General features: G+C 47.1%; 1 protein-coding gene across 2 annotated transcripts in view; it reads right to left on the reverse strand.

The window, feature by feature from the left end:
* Nucleotides 1–1,958: 1,958 nt before the first annotated feature.
* The window catches only part of DENND2A (DENN domain containing 2A), an 87,275-nt gene continuing 67,446 nt past the window's right edge, over nucleotides 1,959–21,787 (reverse strand). For both annotated transcript variants that reach the window (XM_050918103.1, XM_050918113.1), the window contains exons 14-20: nucleotides 17,227–17,375; nucleotides 9,224–9,401; nucleotides 7,541–7,582; nucleotides 5,851–5,968; nucleotides 4,814–5,053; nucleotides 3,544–3,630; nucleotides 1,959–2,720 (exon numbers count right to left, since the gene is read on the reverse strand). In XM_050918103.1, the coding sequence (XP_050774060.1) occupies nucleotides 2,689–2,720; nucleotides 3,544–3,630; nucleotides 4,814–5,053; nucleotides 5,851–5,968; nucleotides 7,541–7,582; nucleotides 9,224–9,401; nucleotides 17,227–17,375 (846 nt within the window). In that variant the 3' untranslated portion in view covers nucleotides 1,959–2,688. The remainder of the gene's footprint in view (nucleotides 2,721–3,543; nucleotides 3,631–4,813; nucleotides 5,054–5,850; nucleotides 5,969–7,540; nucleotides 7,583–9,223; nucleotides 9,402–17,226; nucleotides 17,376–21,787) is intronic.

Consider the following 21,787-nt stretch of genomic DNA (forward strand, 5'->3'; position numbering starts at 1 on the left):
ATTAAAAATGATAACTTTACACAGAATATGGAAGTCACATCCCATGTAAAATGCAAGAACCATTCAGGAAGTCATCAGCTAACTACAACAGACACTGCATGTCTTGTCAGAGCAGAAGGGTTTTACCATTGGCTGAGCTGCCATATTTTGTGCCTGAGCTGATTCCCAGTCAAAATTGAAGTCTGCAAAAGAGAAACCCACTTGAACTTCTGGAAGCCTGTTTCCAAGGGTTGGATGCTAGGCAGGGCTCATCGTGGAGAGCTCTTTAGTGGGCGTTATATGAAAGTGAGAGGCACAAGAGAGTTGTAACAGAAAGAGTGCCTGAACATCAGCATGTGGGTGGCTGGATAAATGACTATTCAATTTGACCACTAGATGGCTCTGTTGACCCACATACAAAATGAGGCAGAAGGCCATAAGAACATAAGGCCAAAGGTCCTTCAAGCCCAGTATCCTGTCCTCTGACAGTGGCCAATGGCAGGTGCCCCAAAGGGAATGAACAGACAGATTATCATCAAGTGATCCATGCCCTGTCACCCAATCCCAGCTTCTGGCAAACAGAGATAATGGACACCATTCCTGCCCATCCTGGCTAATAGCCATTGATGGATCTATCCTCCATGAATCTATCTAGCTCCCTTTTGAACTCTGTTATAGTATTGGCCTTCACAACACCTTCTGGCAAGGAGTTCCAGAGGTTGACAGTGTGTTGCGTGAAAAAATACTTCCTTATGTTTGTTTTAAACCTGCTACCTATGAATTTCATTTGGTGGCCTCTTGTTCTTGTATTATGAGGAGTAAATAACACTTCCTTATTTACTTTCTCTGTACCACTCATGATTTTATAGACCTCTACCATATCCCCCCTTAGTCACCTCTTTTCCAAGCTGAAAAGTCCCAGTCTTATTAATCTCTCTTTATACGGAAGCCGATCTATACCCTAATCATTTTTGTTGCCCTTTTCTGACCCTTTTCCTATTCCAATATATCTTTTTTTAGATGGGGCGACCACATCTGCATGCAGTATTCAAAATGTGGGAGTACCATGGATTTATACAGAGGCAACATGATATTTTCAGTTTTATTAGCTATTCCTTTCTTGATGCTTCCCAACATTCCCAACTATTTTGGTGCCCTACACAGTCCCCCCTGCCCCCCTGCAGAGGGGGCTATGTGGGGCCCCAGGCCTTTTCAGGGGGCGCTGTGAGGGGCTCCGCCCCAGGCCTCCGGGGCGGATGGGGCTGGTCCCAGGCCTCCACTGGGGTGTGGCGGGGGGGGGGGGTGCTGGCCACTTTGTGAGGGAAGTGCAGTGACTCCCAGGCTTGAGGTGCAGGGGGAAACTGCCCCCCAGCACTCACTGGCAGTGTGGCTGGGAGCCAGGGGAACGGAGCAGGCTGGGGCCAGGTCACTCTACCTCTACTTACCAGTGAGTGCAGGCCTGTCCGCGTCTGGAGTCTTCAGGGGAGTGAGGGTGGGGCTGGGGCAGAGCAGGGGTGGGGACTTTGGGGAAGGCGTGGAGCGGGGGTGGGGCTGGGATGAGGCAGGAAGAGGTGGGCCAGGGGCGGGGCAGAGCAGAGGCAGGGGCCCTAGGGAAGAGGCAGAGCAGGGGCTGAAGCAGCATGCAGCTGCGCAGAGCACCAGGAAACTTGGTGCCCTATGCAGCTGCATATTTTGCGTATGGGTAAGGCCGGCCCTGCTTGAGTGATAACAGCTAATTTATACCCCATCATTGTATATGTAGAGTTGGGAGTATGTTTTCCAATGTGCCTTACTTTGCATTTCTCAACGTTAAATTTCATCAGCCATTTTGTTGCTCAGTCACCCAGTTTTGTAAGATCCTTTTGTAGCTCTTTGCAGTCTGCCTAGAAGGCTAAAAAAATCTATAAATGAAGCAGCGGGTTAAAAAAAAATCTATAATTCTCAGCAATAATTCCCAACTCATTTTCTTTTTATGCCACTCACTTTTAATTACATTGTGTAAGGTTCTCAACTTAGACAATACAAGGAAAGGCCTCTCCACAAGGCCTGTGACACAGCTGCCTTGCAGAGCATAGCGGTCGATTAGTTGGCTGGCATATCAAGTTCTCAGTAGGTTTAGTGGTTCCCCCTCCAACTCCTTTCCTCATTTGTAAGCACACCCTGCCCATGTCCGTCAGCATCCCTGCAGTCCTCAGAGTCCTCATTTTTGTCAAGACTTATTTTCATATGTTTCCTCTATTTCTCCCCTTCTTCTGTCCTCCTACGTTCTCAGTCCTGGGTAACACGACCCTTTCTCCCCAGTCTCCATTATCACATCCAGCAGTGCCACTCAGAAAGGAGGCAGGGCATGTGTCAATGGTTAATATTTTTCCTAACTCCAATATAAATAGAACAAAAAGTATAATAACTAAGAAATCAAATCCATTTGGAGGTCTGCAAAATGCTACTGCAGAGTTTAGAGTGCTTGGTCCAGTGCATGTTACTGTAGGAGTCCAGAGACCTCTCCAGGCTGCTCTACCACCATCAGTTCATCTCATGGGGCCACTTTCACACAAGAGCAATCCCTGGCCTTTCTGCCTCCAGAGCTCAGCATCCAGGGCTGTCACCCCCTTGGGAGCAGGCTAAGTGGGAATGGTGGGTAACAGTTCATTTTGTTTCTGCTGAATTGTAAACTCCTTCTATTCCATGGAATGATGGCGCTCGTGCCTCTTATTTCTTGTGGAGGAATTTCATTTTGCTACCTGATGGAGATGAAGTGAGGAAAACAGACGTTACATAGCAACATATACAGTGGAGAAAGTCTGAGCTCCATCTCTCACCCCCAGAGCCAACTGGAGTAAGGACTGAGGGGGAGCTGCTGCCTTGGAATCACCCCTTCCCCACCCCAGCAACGCTGGGTCTTGTTCAAGAGCAAGTTCTCCCTCCCTCCCTCCCCCCAAGGAAGGAATTGGCTCCTGCTTGCACTAGGCACAATAGCACTGCATGTGTCAGCCGGACAATGGCGATTTGAACGGGACACAAGATACAGCCTTCTCCCTCCTTCCCCCTTAGGCAGAAGTTAAAAGTTGTGCTTTCAAAGGACTTCCAGCCCTCTTTCTCTCTGTCCCCCTAGCTACTTACATGGCCTGCCCTACAGCTGTTAATAGATTTATCTTCATACCCCTGCTGGGAGGTAATCTCCTCACCTTGCCTCAGCAGAGAGGCTGAAGCACAGGGGGATTAGCTGACTTGCCCATGTGGGGATCCAGTCCATCCCAGTGCTTAGCCCACAAGACCAGCCTTCCTCCTTTGGGAGTCAGGTAATGAGCTAAGGGTCCAAACTTTACACACACACCTCACCCCTGCCTTGGCAATGCAGCTCCCAGGGTCACTGACATACATGTGCATTAATATGTGGCCCAACCCTGACCACTGACTGAAGACCCAAGGGAAAAGCAGATTCAACCCTCGGGAGAGTGGAGCTACCTAAAATAGCATCTTTGTTGCCAAATCACTGAGCTGGTGTTAAGAGAAACATGCAGCACAACCACCGTGAAAAGACAATGGTTTGCTCTTGCATCTTACCGAGTCCTTTCAGGAATTTATTAACTCCACTCTGCTCCCCACTGGGGAGCGTTTCCAGGTACTCTTGGGCACGTACCTCAAACAGACCTGCAGCAAAAAAGATCCACAATCCTTTTGGTTCCAAATATATAACAATAATACCTATCTCTTCATTAGTAGAGCTAGAAGCACTTTACTAAGGAGATGAATATCACTATCTCCATTTTAACAGAGGAGGAAATTGCAGCTCACAGAGCAGACATTGACTTGCCCCAGGTTACCCAGCAGGCCACTGGCAGACCTGGTCTCCAGAGCCACAGTCTAGTACTCTATCCACTAGGCCACACTGCTTCCTCATGCAGGCACGACTAGCCAGACTGAACATCTTTGCTTCATGGAGGGAATGGAGGAATCTTTTCAAGAGAATTCTCTTGATCTCTCTGACAGGGAGCGAGCTGAGATTAGAATGTAAGGCCATTTGAGGAATTAACATTTGGGGGCCACATTTTCACCATCTAGGAAAAGCTCTTTGATCTCTCTGCTGTTTCCAGTGTCCACCGGTCATTAGATCTTTTGAGGAGCTTGCTCAACCAGCACTGACCAGCCGTTTGGATGAGACAGGCCCCTCAAATCAGTGGAACCTTAGAGGCCACGGGACAGTAGTTAAGAGCTCCTCGACACCCTTCTCTCAAATGTCTATCCCCAGAAGGAGGCATTACGACAGTAAATACATTATACATCAATACGCTGGAGCTAATGCTAGTTCTGTAGCATCCGTGACAAAAACTCAACATAGAACAGAAGAGGAACCACATGTGACAGAAACTAGTTATGCTGCTTAACACATCGTGAGAAGGTGCTCACAAGCTAAGAGAAGCACTCTAAACTGCTACTATTTCCCAGCATTCATTAATAAATTCATCACTTCAGAACACTTTGCAAACATGAACTAAGCCTCACAAGACTCCTGTGATGTAAGTAATAGTTCCCCCAGCTTTACAGATAAGGAAACTGAGGCAGAGAGAATTTAAGTGACTTTTCCAAGACCAGAGATAGAGGCTAGGAATGGAACCCAGGAGTTATTGGTGCCTGGGTCTATACTCAGGCCACACCTCTCTCAGAGAAGGATGGGATCACTGCAATCTTTCAAATACACATGGTCATCATGGTCTCACCCTAGAGTTACAGTCAGTGCTGCTCCAGGGGACGAAGCTGGATGCTCATCCACCACTCCCAGGGGACTGATGACAAAGATTCCACAAGCCTAGCTGGAATAAGAAGAGCCTCTAACCTTTGACCCCCTGTTTCCGCAGCTCCCGTTCCTGAATGAATCCCCCAAACATCTGGGTTTCCATAAAGACCTCCAGGAAGCGTCGAAGGCTCTTGGAGGAGACAGACTTGCGGAAGGCCTCCCGCTGTAGGGTCCGCTCCTCTCGCTCACTGGGGGTCAGGAACAGGGAGTAGTGGCCCATGATCTCCACGAAGAAACGAACAAAGGCTTCAGATACCACTTCGTTCAAGGGGCTGGACTCTAAGGAAGAGGTGGGGGAGAAGCAGAGAAAGCCATGAGGTGATGGTGGTGCTGGAGGTGGAACTGCGAGGATGCACTGGGCGGGAAGGGTCACACCCTGGTTTACTTTGAAGTTGCATTCCCGGCTTTGGTTCCATACCACTTTACCAGCCCTGCTGGCCTCTTTAGGAACTGTGCCCCTGCACAGGTCTGAGACTGAGAAGCAGTTGTGGAGCGAGAACACCTCAACATGTACTTTCCACTAAAAGGCTGGGAGTGGGCTACCACTGCCCCCAGGGGCACTATGTAGGTTGCAGGCCCCTGGCAGGTGATCCAGCATGGCACATGCACAAGGTGCAGAACCTTAGTGTGGCCTCTCCATCAACCTCCACTCCAAATGCTGTTTGAGTCCAGCGGCTAAGCAGGAGGCCTTATCTCACTTTGCTGATTCACCCCTGTCCAGGATGGGGGTGCTGTGGAGGGCGCGGGCTCTGCCCGGCTGGAGGGGAAGGCTTCACTCCCAGGACTGATACCAAAGCGACCTCCTTGGCTAGAAGGAGTCTGGCTGTGGATAAGGTGTGTGTGTGTAGGCAGGACAGATGGGGCCGAGGCTGAAGGAGACCCCACGGGAGTCAGTCACATAGCAAAGGTCACCAGCCCGCTGGAGAGTTTAGCAAAGCCTCAGCTAATTCTAGCCATTGAACTGCATCTTCCATTCAAACCTGGGCCAGGGGACGTAAACCGCCCCTTTTGGGAAAGTGACTGAAGGGCTGCTGGGCCCACCCAATGAAAACGAGCAAACAGGCTGCAGGCTGTACCGTGTCTGCCACTCAGAGAGCTCTCCTCCTTGTCGCTAGCCAGCTCATTCCTCTGCTCCAGGATGTGCTCTAGCGCCGCCTGCAGCTTCCGAGGCAGGATGGAGTCCTCATCCTCCATCTAGAAAACACAAGCACACACTCAGGGCCCTTCTCAGGGTGGGGCTTGTGCTGGCTCCAGGACCTGCATTTCTCCTCAGCTAGCTTGCGTGGAGTCAGGGAGAGATGGGCCAAGGGCATGGACAGTTATCTGTTATGAGACCGGGACAGCAATAACAACAATACTCTGTGCTTATCTAGTGCCTTCTGTTCAGGACTGTCCATCCCTTCTACAAGCACCAAAGTGGGTGTCTCACCCCTAGCTACCACCTCACATTGGACAGATTTGTAACCTTTCGTTTCAGCTGTTTGATCTGAGATCATGTCGCCCAGCTCTGACCCCACTGCCTTGCTGGAGGTAAGGTGTTGCTCTGATAATATCAGGAGCAGGAGTCAGCCAAACAATGCCAGCAAGCAGCTAGGCAGGCGCAGAGGCTAGGTTAAGATCTACATATGGCTAAGTGATTTTCACCCCCACCCCCCTCCCAGCCCCATACCGTGACATGCAGGGAGCAGCGGGAGAGGCACAGAGACACCACAGATGGATTGGGCAGTAACAGAGTTGGGAGTCAGAAGGGAGGAGGTTGCCACGCTCTAAGCCCACTGCAAGAGGGCTCTATAGCCAGAGCAGCTCACATACAAAAACTGTACTGAAAGATAAGAAACAGCCGTTGTCCTCATATCACCCCTGTGAGGGAGGGCAGTGCTATTATCCCCACTTACAGATGGGGAACTGTGGCCCCGAGACTCTAAGAAACTTGCCCAAGGTCTCACAAGGAGTCTGTGGCAGAGATGGGAGTTGACCCCAGCGCTCCTGGACCAGTCCAATGACTTAACCAGATGATTGATTTCCTGCCCTAGCCTGAATTCTGTGGGTTGTGGTTGTGATTCAAAGGAGTTGGATTCTGGTTAGAAAACAAACAAAACCACCTGATAATCAATCCCTGGCTTCCAGGTCTAGGAATATGTTCCAGGACACCCCAAAATTCATGCTCCTCTGCTCCAGGTCAATGGGAATCAGAAGAGGCGTATTTGTCTGCAAACTGATGGCCAGATTCCCATTTATTGTCTTCCCACTATGGTCTGGTAATGCAAGGACTAGACAGAGAGGAACAGGAGAGGGACCGATGAAGACAGAAACTGAAAGATCGACTAAAACCATTCTTCACTGGCAAGTGCAGATATTACCCTACAAGGCAGTGTGGACAGTGCTTAGAGCAAAGGAGAGTGTCGAGACTCGGGTCTATTCCCAGCTTTGCCTGTGACTCGCTCTGTGACTTTGGATAACACACTTCTGCAGGCCTTGTGTCTCAGTTTCCCATCTGTTAAAAGGGGCTAATGCTTCTCTACTTCGCATGGATTATGGAGGTTTTAATGTTTGTAAAGTGATCTGAGATTCTTTAAGGTGCTACCTAAGCACAAAGCACTGCGACATTACTATTAAACAACACCTGCCATCAAATCCTACCTCCCAGCCTGGGTCAAGGCAGGTGCTCCTGGCTCAGCCAGCCAAGCAGAATAAGCAAATACAGGTCAAGGCAAGGAGATGGAGGAAGTGGGAGAAAAAAGCCCCATATGGGACAGCTCTACTCACCTGTCTGAGGAACCGGTTATTAACAAGGTCAACCACAAGGACCTACCAATGAGAGAATGGGGAATTGTTATTTCCTGTTACCAGAGATTATCCCAAGCCTTCCTGGCTCTCCAGGAAACTCCTCCCCTCTCACAGAACCACAGCAGCAGCAGGAGATATAAAACACTGGTCAACAGCAGGGCTCCTGCTGTGGTTTTCTGACCACTTCGCCACAAGCCACAAAATGACAGCTTGAACTGAAAGAAGCTGGCGGCCCCAAACCCTCCTGCCTTCGCCTCTCCTCCACACATTCCAAACCCTTAGACTAGAACATAATCAGCTCTATTGTCTCAGCAAAAAGCTTTACAAAGAAGCCACAGATCCTTTTACACAGCTAATGATGAGTGAGTGACCAAAATAATATGGGGATTTATCATGAACTCCTACTTAGTATTTACTCTGTCACATAAAACAAAGCAATGCAACTTTAAATTTTTTTTAACACATCATATGTAATCTGTGGAACTCATTGCCACAGGAATATTGGAAGTAATTGTTTAGTATGACTGCAAAGATTAGATCTGAATGAACAGTGTTGGTAGTTATAGAGCAGATGTGAAGTGGGGAGGAAAACAGGGTGTCTGATCTAAGCTTGTCTTTAAAAGATTATTTCCCTTAACACCTCACTACCATCAGTGCCACTAATGGGCAGAAGGTTGTAGCCTCCCCAAAGGCTTTTCCTGCACTGGAGTCTAGGAACACTTTGGATGCATGACTGAAAAATGTTATGACCTGTCACATTGTGTGTGTGTTTGCCCTTGCACACCACTCATCAGTCCTGTTCAGTTAGTCATTTATTTACAGGCCTGCTATAATTATTATTTATTTGTAATGTGGGAGCATCTAGAAGCCCTAGTCACAGACCAGATCACATTGTGCTAGGTGCTATACAAACAGAACTAAAACACAGTCCCTGCTCCAAAGAGCTTGTAATTTACATAAGAACATAAGAACAGCCATACTGGGTCAAACCAAGGGTCCATCTAGCCCAGTATCCTGTCTCTTCCGAAAGTGCCAGTGCCAGGTGCCCCAGAGAGAATGAAGAGAACAGGTAATCATCAAGTGATCCATCCCCTGTTGCTCATTCCCAGCTACTGGCAAGCAGAAGCTAGGGATAAGTATAAAACAAGAAACAACAGATTGATACAGCCAGTCAGACAGATGTCTGTACTAACTACAACCGTCCCAGGCCCTGGACAATCTCTAAAAAGAACAATTCATACATGACAGACTCAGCAATTGACTCTCCGCATGCACTGTCCTGCCAGCACTACAACTATAATAAAACTTGTAATAATAAACTCCACCAGCAAAATCACCACTGGAGCCCTTCTCCCAACTCCCTGTGGGACAGGAAGGAAAAATGAAGGTCATTATGTCAGTTCCCCCTACCAACTGCAGCAAAGTCCCTGCTCACTAGGTAGCAGCCTGTGTGTCTTGGAGCCAAAGGTTACAGGTTCTATTCATGATGCAGTTCACTGACAACTGGGATAGCTGTATTTCTGCAGCCACAGGTAATTATAATGCCACCTTGTCTTAAAACAGTGACACAATCTAAGAAGCAAACCCTTCTGGGTGAGAAGACAGTGCAGCCAACGCCTGCGGCTTTTAAAAACAACAATTTCATCTGAGTTCATGGCTCACCTCTTCCACTGGTAGCTCCTTGAGGCGAGGCAGTGAGCTGGTGAGCAGGCCAATCAGGAAAGGGGTTGGTGAGCACACAATGTCAATCATGGAAGGCGGCAACACAGGGATATAGGTGTGCTGCCAGGTGAAGGGGTAGAGGAGAGCCACCATGGCATGGCAACACTTCGACAAGGTGCTAGAAGACAACACAAAGCACACAGCAGTAGAGGCAAGGCAGAGGGTGAGCACTGAGCACTTGCTGAAAATCAGGCCCCTTTCAGGTGTCTCAAGTTGGGTGCCCACAGTCACTAGTCATTTTCAAAACTCTTGTCCCCAATCTCTATTTCCTGGTCTAAAGACACATGCAATGGGTGAGGATTACTGAAAGCTATTCCTTTGTCACATAACAAGGGGCAGTTTCCCACTGCCTCCAGTAGCTGCTGTGCATAGGACACACAGAAGTGGCTAACTGTGCAACTTTGCTTTCTTTAAAGAACAGAGTTACAGTATTGAAGGCACTGCTTGTTCTGATGTTTAATTCCTCCCAGCCCAATGACACTCTTTTAATTAACAACATCTTCTCTTTCTGACAGTCGGCATACACCTCAGCGAAGGACAAGGCTGCGGGGGAAAAGGGTATCAATGCACATGTAATGAACTGTTCAGAGAAAACAGACTAAATACTCAGCAGAAACCAGGATAAAATACTATAGTACCATACTGGTCCTGCTCAGGACAGGGCCTCAAAAGGCCAGACTGACCCAAGAGGATGGTGGAGAGGGACTAGATTGCGAGTATGTCTACACTGCAATTGGGAGGTTGATGGTACATGGAGTAGACATACTCGAGTTGCCTTTTTCTAGCTGGATCAAAACCAGCTTCAGTAACAAGAGCAGGGTAACTGTGGCAGACGGGCAGTGGCATGGGCTAGCCTTCTGCATGCAACGCCATCCAGGACCTGGAGCACATGCGCGAGCGACCAGCCATGCCATGCTGCCGCAGCTACACTGCTATTGTTACTCCAGCTAGCTTTGATCTATCTAGATGCCTACAGTGCTGAAATCACATCTCCTGACTGCAGTACAGACATACCCTAAGGAGCTGGGATAGTTCATGCTTTTCCCATTCAAATGATACTAGTGACTCTGCTGAAAGTTCCTTCACGGACGACTTCCAAGAAGGTTTGGCCAGAGAACTCCTCCAAGTGCTGGAAGGAGAGGTGGGCGGGGCGTGCGGTCAGTTTCACGGGGCTATGCAGAGCACGCTGCGGGACATTGGTTACTCATCTGTTCTGGCTTTGGAAGTGTTTGTGCATGTCAGGGGATGGGGAAGCTCGCCATAACAAGCTGTGTACATAACGTCATTTCAGTTTTACTAGCATTCAGCTCTTGAAAGAATGGGGGAGGGGAGAAAGGCTAGTCTGGCCTGAAGGAATCACATGGCCAGGAAATCACTCACAGCTGGCTTGTATTAAACTCCATGGGGGGAATTTACAGTGAGAAATGTGGCTCTGGCAGCTGTTGCTGACTTGTAATGAGAGAGAGAGAAGGGAGTTTGGTAGATGTGGTCTTGTGCTTGCTCAGAAAGTAAGAGGCCTGACTTTTTGTTCCAAGTCTGGTAAACCTAAGTCCCTCTAGCATGACAGCAGAGTGTGTTTAGGAGAATATCATGTTTGGGCTACAGGTTTTGGCTGCTTTTCACTTAGGGTGACCAGATAGCAAGTGTGAAAAATCAGGACAGGGTATGGGGTAATAGGAGCCCATATGAAAAAAAAGCCCCAAATATTGGGACTGTCCCTATAAAATCGGGACATCTGGTCACCCTATTCTCACTGGATACATTCCATTTGGCAAAGTGTGACTTCTGTTGTTGGGACACCACAGTGACCAGGTGAAGAAGCGCTCTGAACAGTTTATACAGAAGTTCATGGCAGCCAGGGCATAAGTGAATTCTGATCCTAAGGCAGAGAGAGGAATCCGTTTAACACTTCAGTTTAACATGGGGATAGTGGTAAAGTGCTTTGAGATCTACTGATGAAAAGTGCTATATAAGCGCTAGGTTTTTGTTATTCTTTAGGCTTTACAGTGACTCTAACCGGTGAAGAGAATATACTAGGGAATTGCTTCAAGGGACTTCCACATGGAGGGAGTCTCTCTTTATAAAAGAGGCCCAGATGTTCATTTCCTTGCTTAAAGGGACACTGCCAACTTGATTTGTTTCTAACTGACAGCTGTAAAAAAAATTGACATTTCTGATGGAGTGCCCTTTAAATATCGTCTCCTGGATTTTTAAAGAAGGGCAGAGGGCTCTACTCCCCAGCTGATGTTTAGAAGGGTGCAGGAGCCGAACCACTAAAGCATTTTCCTGCCCCCTTCTTGCTCTCTGTGCACATTCCAGCCTGCTGCCCCTTCACCTCCACTTGCACTTTGCTTCTGCTCTCACCAGCAAGTCCCCTTTTGCGGGGCCTCTACCAACCACAGCTACTGATACTGACTCTCCAGAGTCCTGTCAATTGCACAAGGCAAACAACGTGGAAAATAAACGTTCTCGATTGCACTCATTTACAGCAAACTTGTAACAAGAGTATGCCTGCCATGTGAACATTAGCCTGACTGCGTCCCTTTAAAACTGTCTCCTTTAAGGAGATGTTGCTTTTCCTCACACATTTTGGGGGCAACATTATCAGAGACTGAAAAGCAGGGGTTTCCTCCTCCTTCTTCTTTATTTCCTAGCATATTTTTCACCTCCCCAATTTTATAACCTGCAGAAATACTAGCAGCGCTTGTGTGGAAGCACTGTCACCAATTATCAGTAGTGTTATGGCATTATTCTGAGGATAGCATTGGAGCTTTTTTTTTTTGAGTTGGGATGCAGGTGGCAAGGGGAGAGGTTACTTCTTTGTCGTGAACCAATCTCTGCCTCCTTCATTTTCTTGGCACAGCCAGCTCCTCCATCCAGGGATAGGAACTGATGTGAAAGGTTGGCCTTAGTGACTAACGAAACTAATCGGTCTGGTTCCAGACAGCTCTAAGGAAGAACATTGTGCAGCCAAAACATTACTCTACCTGATATTAAACTCTCCAGTCCCTCTTCCCCTGCTTGCAAGTCACAGTGGAATACAGAGGGCATGTGACAGCGGAAGTGGGAGGGAAGATGCCTGGGAGCCAGAGGACAGCTGGTGGAAGTCAGAGACTCAGTTGCATTGGTTATGACAAAAAATTTTTTTTTTTAGTTGTATGCTGTGACTGTACAGGAAGCAAAGAAGGTTTCCTTCCCTTTCACCATAGCTTCTCTGAAATCCTGGTCACCAGAACTCTCACAGGTTAATTCTGGTCATCTGCACTCAGTGTGGAACATTTCTCCCATTGTGGAGTTTTCAATCTACTTTGTGGATCAAATTGCTTAGCTTCAGATCCATCAGCATCCGGGAGTGCACAGAAGTTGCTTTGGGGAGCAGGGGCATGGAGGAGAATACAAATGTGGACTCTCCTCTGCTTGAGTTTCAGCCAATATTGCTCACTGTGGTGCTGGATGCATTCAGGGAACTTCAGCCTTTCAACTGCAAAATGGAAGCTTTAGAATGATTAAAATCTAGCAGGAAGACACGGGTCCATTATTTGTGGAGATTGTCAATGCCTCCCTTTGGCATGGCAGATTAGTGGCATGTGATGCTGAAATGATTTTTAGGCACATACTCTCTAGGCTAGGAATCCTATCCGTTATCATCTGTTCTCTAATCTTCTCCTTCAGGTTGAGGTAAAGGAGAAGAGAGAAGAGCAACTCCAGAGTGCTCAGATGGCCTGAGCCCTGATCAGTCTGATTTTAGACCTAGGTACGGCATGGAGCATGTGCGGCTCTTGTTGGTTTGTCATCTCCTACTGGTGATGATCAAAATCAAGTGTCCATGCTGATCCTTTTAGATCTGCCTTTGATACAATTGACCCTGAAGCATTGTTGACACAGCTGCAGTCCCCAGCAGGGATCTATAGGACTTGTGACGGGGTAATCTGTCCTTTATGAGTAGTGGTGCCTAATGGTCAACCCACCCCATCACATGGCTTGGCCCTTTAAGAGGGTGAAAGGCCTGATTATATATATAGGGACTTGGGAGACACACAGCGAGAGGAAGTGGTCCTGGGAGTAAAAAGCATTCGGGATGAAATCCCATTACTGTTTCTTTAAGGACATTGAGCCAGAAGCCTTTCAGAGAGAGAGAGGGGCAAGGCTCCCCTCTCCCCCAACCAACTGGGATGAGCTGAAAGAAGGGGAACAGCATAAAAGCTTCCTCCTTTCTCATAGCAGAGTGGACAGTAGGTGACACCAGCAGGGAAAAGCTGATCCAGCTGGGGGTGAAGCTGGTAAAGGTCCCACAGCTGGCTAATCCATGATTCCGTTCCAGAGAGGACAGCTAAGGAATCCTGCTTAGGAAAGACCACAAAATCTAACAGAGCCCACCCATCTCCAGTGAGGAGAGTTGGTGAGGCTCCTAGGTGAGGGGAAAGGATGCAATTAACTCATACAGCCCAGTTCCCAGGAGGAGAGCTGGGGATTCCAGCTTATGGAAGCACTGAAAAGGGGTAACCCTCAGAATGAATCAAGAAGGGTTGCTGGACCAGAGGCTGTTTTCAGGCACAGGAATAAAGAGTCTCCTGAAGGAAGGAGCCAGAGACGGCTAGCTAGACTAAGCTCAAGGCAACGAATATCCCTGGGTGTACCTGAATGAGCTTCTACTTGTGCTTGTGGCTGTCAGTAATAAATGAGACCCTTGCAAGGAGGGTGCTCTTTGATTAAAAAGATCCCTCTGACTTGATTATAAACCAGCTGAAGGGACGTGAGATGGGGTGCACCTACGGTGCCATGCCTGACCATAATGGGGTGCACCAGGGTGACCTCCAGGCCCTCACAGGACTTTAGACCAAGATTTTCAAAAATAGGTACCTTAAAGGTAGGCTCCTAAATCCATGTTTAGGCTCCTGGATAAGTGTTCTGATCTCTAACGTGCTGAGTATTCAGCAGCTTCCACTCAGCCCAATTAAACTGCCACATTCTTATACTTTGGTGAAATCAGGCCATCTATTTAGGTTGGGTTTAAGGAGTCTGACTCTGAGACACCTGTTTTTGCAAATCTTGGTCTTTAGTGTCCAGGACTGTCACTCTGGCACTTTGATTTGAAAACAAAATCTCACTACAAAGATAGTCTAATCCATTTGTGTCACATGGCAGACCTTAAGTACTGGTGTTTTCCCATGTCCACATGAAGGCCTATACAGGCCTGAGCAAAGCTGGAGAAAGATTATCTCAATAGATCAACAATTTTTTGGGATAGTCATTTCTGGGTTGAAAGGGAATGTTTATTCTTGTTGCTATGGCCAGGGGGAATAAAACTAACAACCAATTTCTCTCTTTGTCCACTGCCAAGCTTTGGATTGACGGATTTTTAAAAAACATTCAATATTCATTCCAAAGATGGAAAAGGCAAAAGCATTTCACTTGCTTTATACTTGTTAGATGTGTTTTTGGCTCAGCTTGAAAACATTTAATAATTCACACAGTACTTGGCAAGAGTTCTTTCCACTTCCTTTCACAGAGACTTCAGATTTTGTAGCAATTAAAACACGTAAATAAACTATGTGTGTATCATTCTCTCTCTCTCTCTGTAAATATATACATACATACCCTCACAAACAAGTACAAGTACAGATAAACACAGTGATGACATCCACATGATAAATTAGAGTGGTGTGCAATAAATGCAATTTATCACACACTTTTCACCACTTCACCTGCACTCTGACCACTAATCCATACCTCCTGGACTCCTACTAGCATTCCAAACCCCTGAGTAGCTTCAAACAGCTGTCTTTTCTACTTTTTTTAAAAATCTATTTGCCAGATAAAAATGTTTGTTTTCTTTCACCCAAAACGTGCAATTCCCATTCCCAAAGTAAACACTATTTAATACTTGACAATTTCCTTGTCCCCCGTTCCAGGACGAGTGACTGTCAACCTTGAATCAGTGATAGATTTGAAGTCCAATATCTCAAAAGCCATCACTGATAGGAACAGGAGCTTTCCATCAATGGATGGAGAAGATTCTCAGCTTCCCATTATGATACACTACATTGTTGCCAATGCCCAATGTTCCAAAATCATGAGTCAGGTCGCAAAAATCATGAGCTTGGCTTTAAAAATCAAGGATTTTTTTTTTAATATTACATTTGGGTTATTTTCTTTGACATTTGGTTTCTGAGCCTTTAAGGTACTCTTAGGTCATGTTTTCAAACTCTTCTCCACAACTATGTGGATTAGAAACTTATTTTAAGCTGATGGTAAAAAAAGAAAGCCGAGATTCTCGTGAAATAACTGACTCCAGGAGCTGGGGTGCTAAGAAAAATACCAAATATTGCAAGATTCACAATAAAATCACGAGTGTTGGCAACACGGCATATAGTACTTGATTCTAGCTCTTGTAGATTCATAGACACTGGACCTTAAAACCTTTACGTATAGGAAAGCTATTGTATATAATTTTTAGAGGGTTCTACAGTTTGTAATACTTTCTCTCTTTTTTCAAGTCCTGGACAGTTGGACTCAGTATGAAGGCACCTGGCTTTACTGACAGAAGAGTACTGATAGAAAACATTTTTGCAACATTTTCTGTAACACATGTATTCTGGATATGCCACATGACAGTGCAATACGATATAAGGGTTTTACTGGCACTCATTGGGGACGAGCTGCCTAACAATGTGCTGATTCCAAACTTATACCAATAAAATCCTTGCATGGCATCACATATTCTCACTGGCTATCATCATGTAAAGGTTAATCTGTGCCTCTGTCCCTAATGACTCCAGTCATAATGCTGCACTTATCCTATATGGGAGGGAAAATCTCCCAGAGAAAACCTTGTCATTATAAAGATTACCAAAATTATTTGTGTAGTTTAGACATGGGAAACATAGGATTGTCTCAGGCTAAGGGCAGCATTGGTACTTTCATGCCTTGCATATTAATACACTTTTAAGAGGATATGAAAAAAATCTATGTATGTAACATGTCAAGCAAATGTAAACAAATAGATCCTCCCCTCCTTGACCCAAAGCAGCAGTAAAGGAGTGAAAGTGGGGAGCTGCAGCCTGTATGCTACAACCCACCCAGCCTCCCCATTGGTGTGATGGATTTGTATATGCTCTGCCCTTACAAATCTCTGGACCTCTGCAGGGCGCCTTGTTCCTTTGCTCCCCTATAAAAGGGGCCTCTCCACTTGCCTTCCCTCCCCCAGTCCCAGGGCTGTAACCCGGCTGGCTGGGATCTGTGAAAACAGACAGCTTGGGGGTATTGTACACTGCTGAAACCTGATCGCGCTCAGAAGTGTCATTACTCATCTGCAGCTTTTCCGTTACCGAGCTTTGAGAACTCTTCTCTCTGAATCCTCAAGTGCTTAAGGGCTGGATGGCTGCCAGGCACCAGCTGCATAAAATCTTAAAGAGACGTGGAGCCCTGTGCTGAACTTGTGGGAGTGAATCAGTTTAAACCCCAAACCTCAAGAATCAGTATTAAAAAATTAGTCAACAGAATCTGAGAACCTCAGCGAAAGGGCTAAGAGATACTGAGTTCCCTCTCTCCTCCCCTCCGGGCTTGGTTCCTGTGGGTGCCAGAGCATGGCTGAGAAGGGAACACTGTTCCCCTCCCAAGCAATAAGAAGGGTTCTGCTTCCTTATTGCAAGGAGCTCTGCCTTGGTGAGATTCTGAGCAAAGGGAACTTGGTTTCCTTTGTGCACCAGAGGAAGCTCAGTTTTGGCAAGTTCCAGAGCTGGGCTGAGGTGTCGCAGCATGTCCAGTAGAGGGCATGTCACTTCGTCAGAGCTCCTGCCCTTTGGGAGCATTGGTTGTACTTGCTGGGAAATAACAGAGAAGAACAAAAGAACACCACAGAGGGGCCAGTACTCCCTTCTCAGTCTCTCCTTAACTAACATTTGGTTTATAAGAATGCAAGAGAAAGATGCAAAGGGGGGTACCTGAGCTTGTCTGCTATAAAGATCACTCTTCTCTCCAGAAGCAGGGATGCAAACACTCGGCTCAGGTGCCGGACGCTGAGAGAGGAGAACAGGGACTCAAAATCAACATGCTCAAGTCTCGAGTCCAGAGGCCGCCGCAGCTCAATTACCTGCCAGAAGTAAGCAAAACACAGGTCACGGCCTCAATCAGTGCACTGACAAGCAAGGGGCCAGACTCCCCCAGGACTTTAACCAGGGATCCTCTCAACCAAAAGAAACAGCATTGCTGCTGGAGCTAAAGGAGACGTTATGTTAGTGAGTGGCAAGCCTTAAGATTTAGTCTTTCTACAGGATCCACAAATGCAGCCTGCAGAAGAAGCTGAAGGCCAGCACTGGCTTCCCATCATATTTTTCCCACCCCTTTGAGCAGTGATGGTAAGGCAGTCTGAAGCAGGTGGCTATCATAGATGGATAGGTTCTCCCAACATGAGGTTCAGCAGACTGGGCTAATAACAAGTAGAACCTGGAGTTCAGTTTGTGCAAGGGCCTATATTCTAGTAGGCCACAGGAACAGTTCAGATTGCTCTCTCCCAGGGGCTCTATCCAGAGTCCATTCCAGGTGGGTGAAGAAATCCATTGCAGATTCTCCCACTGAATTATGCACAGGGAGCTCCCTCCCTATGTGTGTGATGCCCAAGCAGACTTTTATGCTTAGTCTTTTGGAATTTTGTTCCCATCAGGAATGGATTCTGGGAAACACTCTGCAGGGTACAGGGGGAAGGATGGAGGCAGGAGATGTTTCTAATTCTTCAGTCAGTTCAAACAGCCAGGATCACTTTCACTATGAGATTCTGGACAGGAAGGAGAGGGGAGCAAGGTCTAAGTTGTAGACTATCCACTCTGGTAGCAATTACAACACAGACTACTGCCTTTGCTTCTATCTACGCATACAGTCCTCACCACAGCACTTCACTGCCATTAGTGTATTTCTCCTCAGAAAACCCCTGTGAGATAGGGCAGTATTATCATTCCCAAGTTACAGAGGGGGAACTGAGGCACAAGGTGACTTGCTCAAGGTCACACAGGAAGTCTGTGACAGAGCAGGGGATTCAAGCCGGGTCACCTATATCCCAGGCCAGTTCTCTAACTGATAGACCATCTTTTCTCTGGTGCAACCAGCTTCAAAGCACCTTGCCCATTCTTCCACAGTATGTCACATGACCCACCCTCCACTTTGGACCTGGTTCTCAGGTAGGCTAAGGCCCCATGTGCTGTTGTGGCAGCTTAAAGGGCCTTAGCAGAAACAGCCCCCTAAGAATAACCCCTGTGCAGTGAAGCTCTCTGGTGTAGGCAGCAGTCCGAGGGTGTGGCTGGGGCATGCTCCACTACAGAAATTCTATATTGGTTTCCCAGAGATCCTAAGGCCACTTAAATTTACCCTCAGGGCCAAGCAAGGCTCTACCCCACATGGCACTGAATGGATTAATGTGTGCCTGAACAGCCAATTTACATAGCAGGCTACACCTGGAGGGAGAGCCAGGCTTAACTGATCATGAAGCCCAGGACTGGCCAGGAACAGGCTGGCTAACATAAAGAGAGGAAGTTTGTAGGAGAAGGGGGCTAGTAAGCTTTGAAGTGCTCCAATACCTAGGCGATGAAAGCCTGAATGTAATACTAAAATGACAGAATAGCATACGGAGAAAAGGGGAAATATCTAGGGATTGGAAACATGTGCTTAGTGCCTCAGTGAGGAAACCCAGCAAGAGGCACTCTAGGCCTGAGGCCTACAGACCAATTGCCCTCACAGCATGTTTAGCCAAAACCAGGAAAAAACTGGGGATGGAGAGATGAGCCGCACACTCAGAAGGAAATAGGCTCACAGATGGAACATAATGTGGGTTCAGACAGCAGGAGTGCAGCTGACAGCAATAGACAAAGAAGCACAAAAAAGCTTGAGAAGGAAAGAATACATGAGAGTAACCTTCCTGGACATAGAGAAAACCTGCAATGTGTTACAGAGAGAGTGACTATTATATAAAGTGGCAACCATGGGTATGGTGGGAAGAATATACAAATGGACAAGGGATTTCCTGCACAAAGAACTACATGGGTCTGGGTAGGGAAAGCCTTTTCTACTATATATTGAACTCTACAGGGGACTGTCATTAGCCCAGTCCTTTTAAAAATCATGTTAAATGACCTTCCAAAGGAAATGAGTGCAGGAATAGGCATCACATGATTTGCTGGTGACCAGGCCATAGGGACGAAAAGCAGAAACCTTGGACGTGTCACCAAAGGAATCAGCGATGCACTTCGCAGGAGTACAGAATGGAGAAACAGGTGGGGCTTCAAGTTCTCCACTGACAAAACTAAATGAATGATCTGCACAACATGGAAGATTCAGAAATTATATAAATATATGACCAGCAGATAAATATAGTGAAAAAGGACAAAATCTTAGGTGTGATATCTGATAACAAGCTCACATGGAGGGACCTGTGATGGAGCGTGCTTCCTCCACTTGCCCTAAAGGGGTTAACATAGGCCAGATAGATAATTAACCTATTAGGCTGCAGACCAGGGGACATTTCAGCTGAGAGGAAAGCCCTAATTAAGAGAAGCTCACTTGTGCAGGAATAGGCCGGGCTTCTGTAAAACCAGGGAGCTGGGAGCAGAAGGGGGTGCTGCCAGGAAGAGGGTTTCAGTCACTCTTCATGGGACAAGGAAGAGAAAGAGATTTAGATCCCAGAGGAAGGGTTTGTCTAGCAGACCCAGAGGAAAAGGGTTTGGCTAGAAGGGTAGAGAATGAAAGCTTGGGAGAGGCAATGTAGGAAGTAGTACAAGAGAGAGGTAGGAATGTTTGGGGTAGTACAGACCTTAGCTGCCAGAGATAGGGCCCCTGGACTGGAACCCAGGGTAGAGGGTGGGCCTGGGTTCCCCTACCAGCCACTGAATTAGTGGCCCAATCTGGGCAGTGACCTTGAGGACCATCTGGCACTATCCATCTCCATCACTGAGGGAGTTATTTAGCAAGGGCAGTGGACTTAACGACTGCCTGGGATGCTGTGGAAGACTGTGATAGAACCACGGAAGGGGAAGACTGTTGTGACTTGGCCAGAGATGCAAGCCATGAAGACAAGGCACTGCAGCTCCTGAGGAGCAGGAGAAGGGCCTCAGGGCAGCAGAGCAAGATGACGGGCTGAGAAATCATAAAAAGAGGCATCAGGCCAAAAGAGCTAATCCTCAAACCAGCCAGGAGGAGGCACCCGTGACAACAGGGGCAGCTCTAGCTTTTTTGCCACCCCAAACATGGCAGTCAGCCAACCTACCGTGGCGCGCCTGCAGGAGGTCCCCAGTCCCGCAGCTTCGGCGTACCCGCCACTGAATCCTCGGGACCGGTGGACCTCCCGCAGGCAAGCCACTGAAGGTAGCCTGACTGCCGCACTCACAGGGACCGGCAGGGCGCCCCCCACAGCTTGCCGCCCCAGGCACGTGCTTGGAGTGCTGGTGCCTGGAGCCGCTGCTGCGCGACAGGAACATATCAAAAACATTATAGATAAGTGCAAAGGGAGAATCAACTTACTACAAGAATGGCAAACCCTAATCAGACCTATTATTGAGTAGGTCTTTAGGTCAGCACTGAAAACAAATCTGTATCCAAGACTGTATCCAAGCACATGCACTGCATATTGCATGCGGTGCCTTCATTACCTCGCCTCTGTATGTATTGCAGATAGCAGCTGGAGCATGGCGTTCACTCTCAGAATGAAGCACAGAGACTTAGCCTTTAGGGTCAAAGTACTACGTAATAGTGAAGATAACACTAAGCTAATATATATTAATTGTTGGGAATTACGTGGAGAGCAGTAGGACAAAACTCAAAAATCCTCAGTAAGTAGGGTAAGGAAGTGGATAAATGATCTCTGTAAAAATAAAGATTTAAAAAAGAGGCCAAAATCTCTAGCACTGGGAAAATACTCTATCTCCGGAGAACTACCTCCTCGAGATAGATCTGGAACTATATGATGAACAAAAGGAGAAGAATTATTAATATACAAGATATAGCAAATCAATGTATCTGTGCTAAGTGGGAACACTATTGTCAAATGCATACTGATGGCTCCATAGAGGAAGGAATGGGTGGAGTGGGAATAGCTTTCTGGGCACCCACATTCAGACTCAAGAAAGCCATAAGAGTCACTAACGTTATCTCCAGCTGAGCTAATAGGGATACTGCTGGCACTAACTTGCGCCCTAGCTTTGCGGCCAGCTGCCATGGCCATCTTGTCTGATTCCCTATCAGGGTTGCAGACACTATATAATGGCAAGTCTGACAGCAGACACGATATATGTAATGAAATATTACTGCTAATGGCTGAATTGGCACAATTGTATGTGACCATAATAATAGCATGGATCCTGGCACATGTAGGACTAGCTGGCAATGAACTGGCAGACAAAGAGACAAAAAATGCTATTAAGGCTGAACAAGTTGACCTAGAGATCCCCTTAAGCAAACTGGAATTTAAGCACTTAATCAAAAAAGAACTAAGGAAGGAATGGCAAGAACTGTGAGCACATG

Source organism: Gopherus flavomarginatus, chromosome 1, assembly GCF_025201925.1.
Source record: "Gopherus flavomarginatus isolate rGopFla2 chromosome 1, rGopFla2.mat.asm, whole genome shotgun sequence".
Taxonomy (NCBI): Eukaryota; Metazoa; Chordata; order Testudines; family Testudinidae; genus Gopherus; species Gopherus flavomarginatus.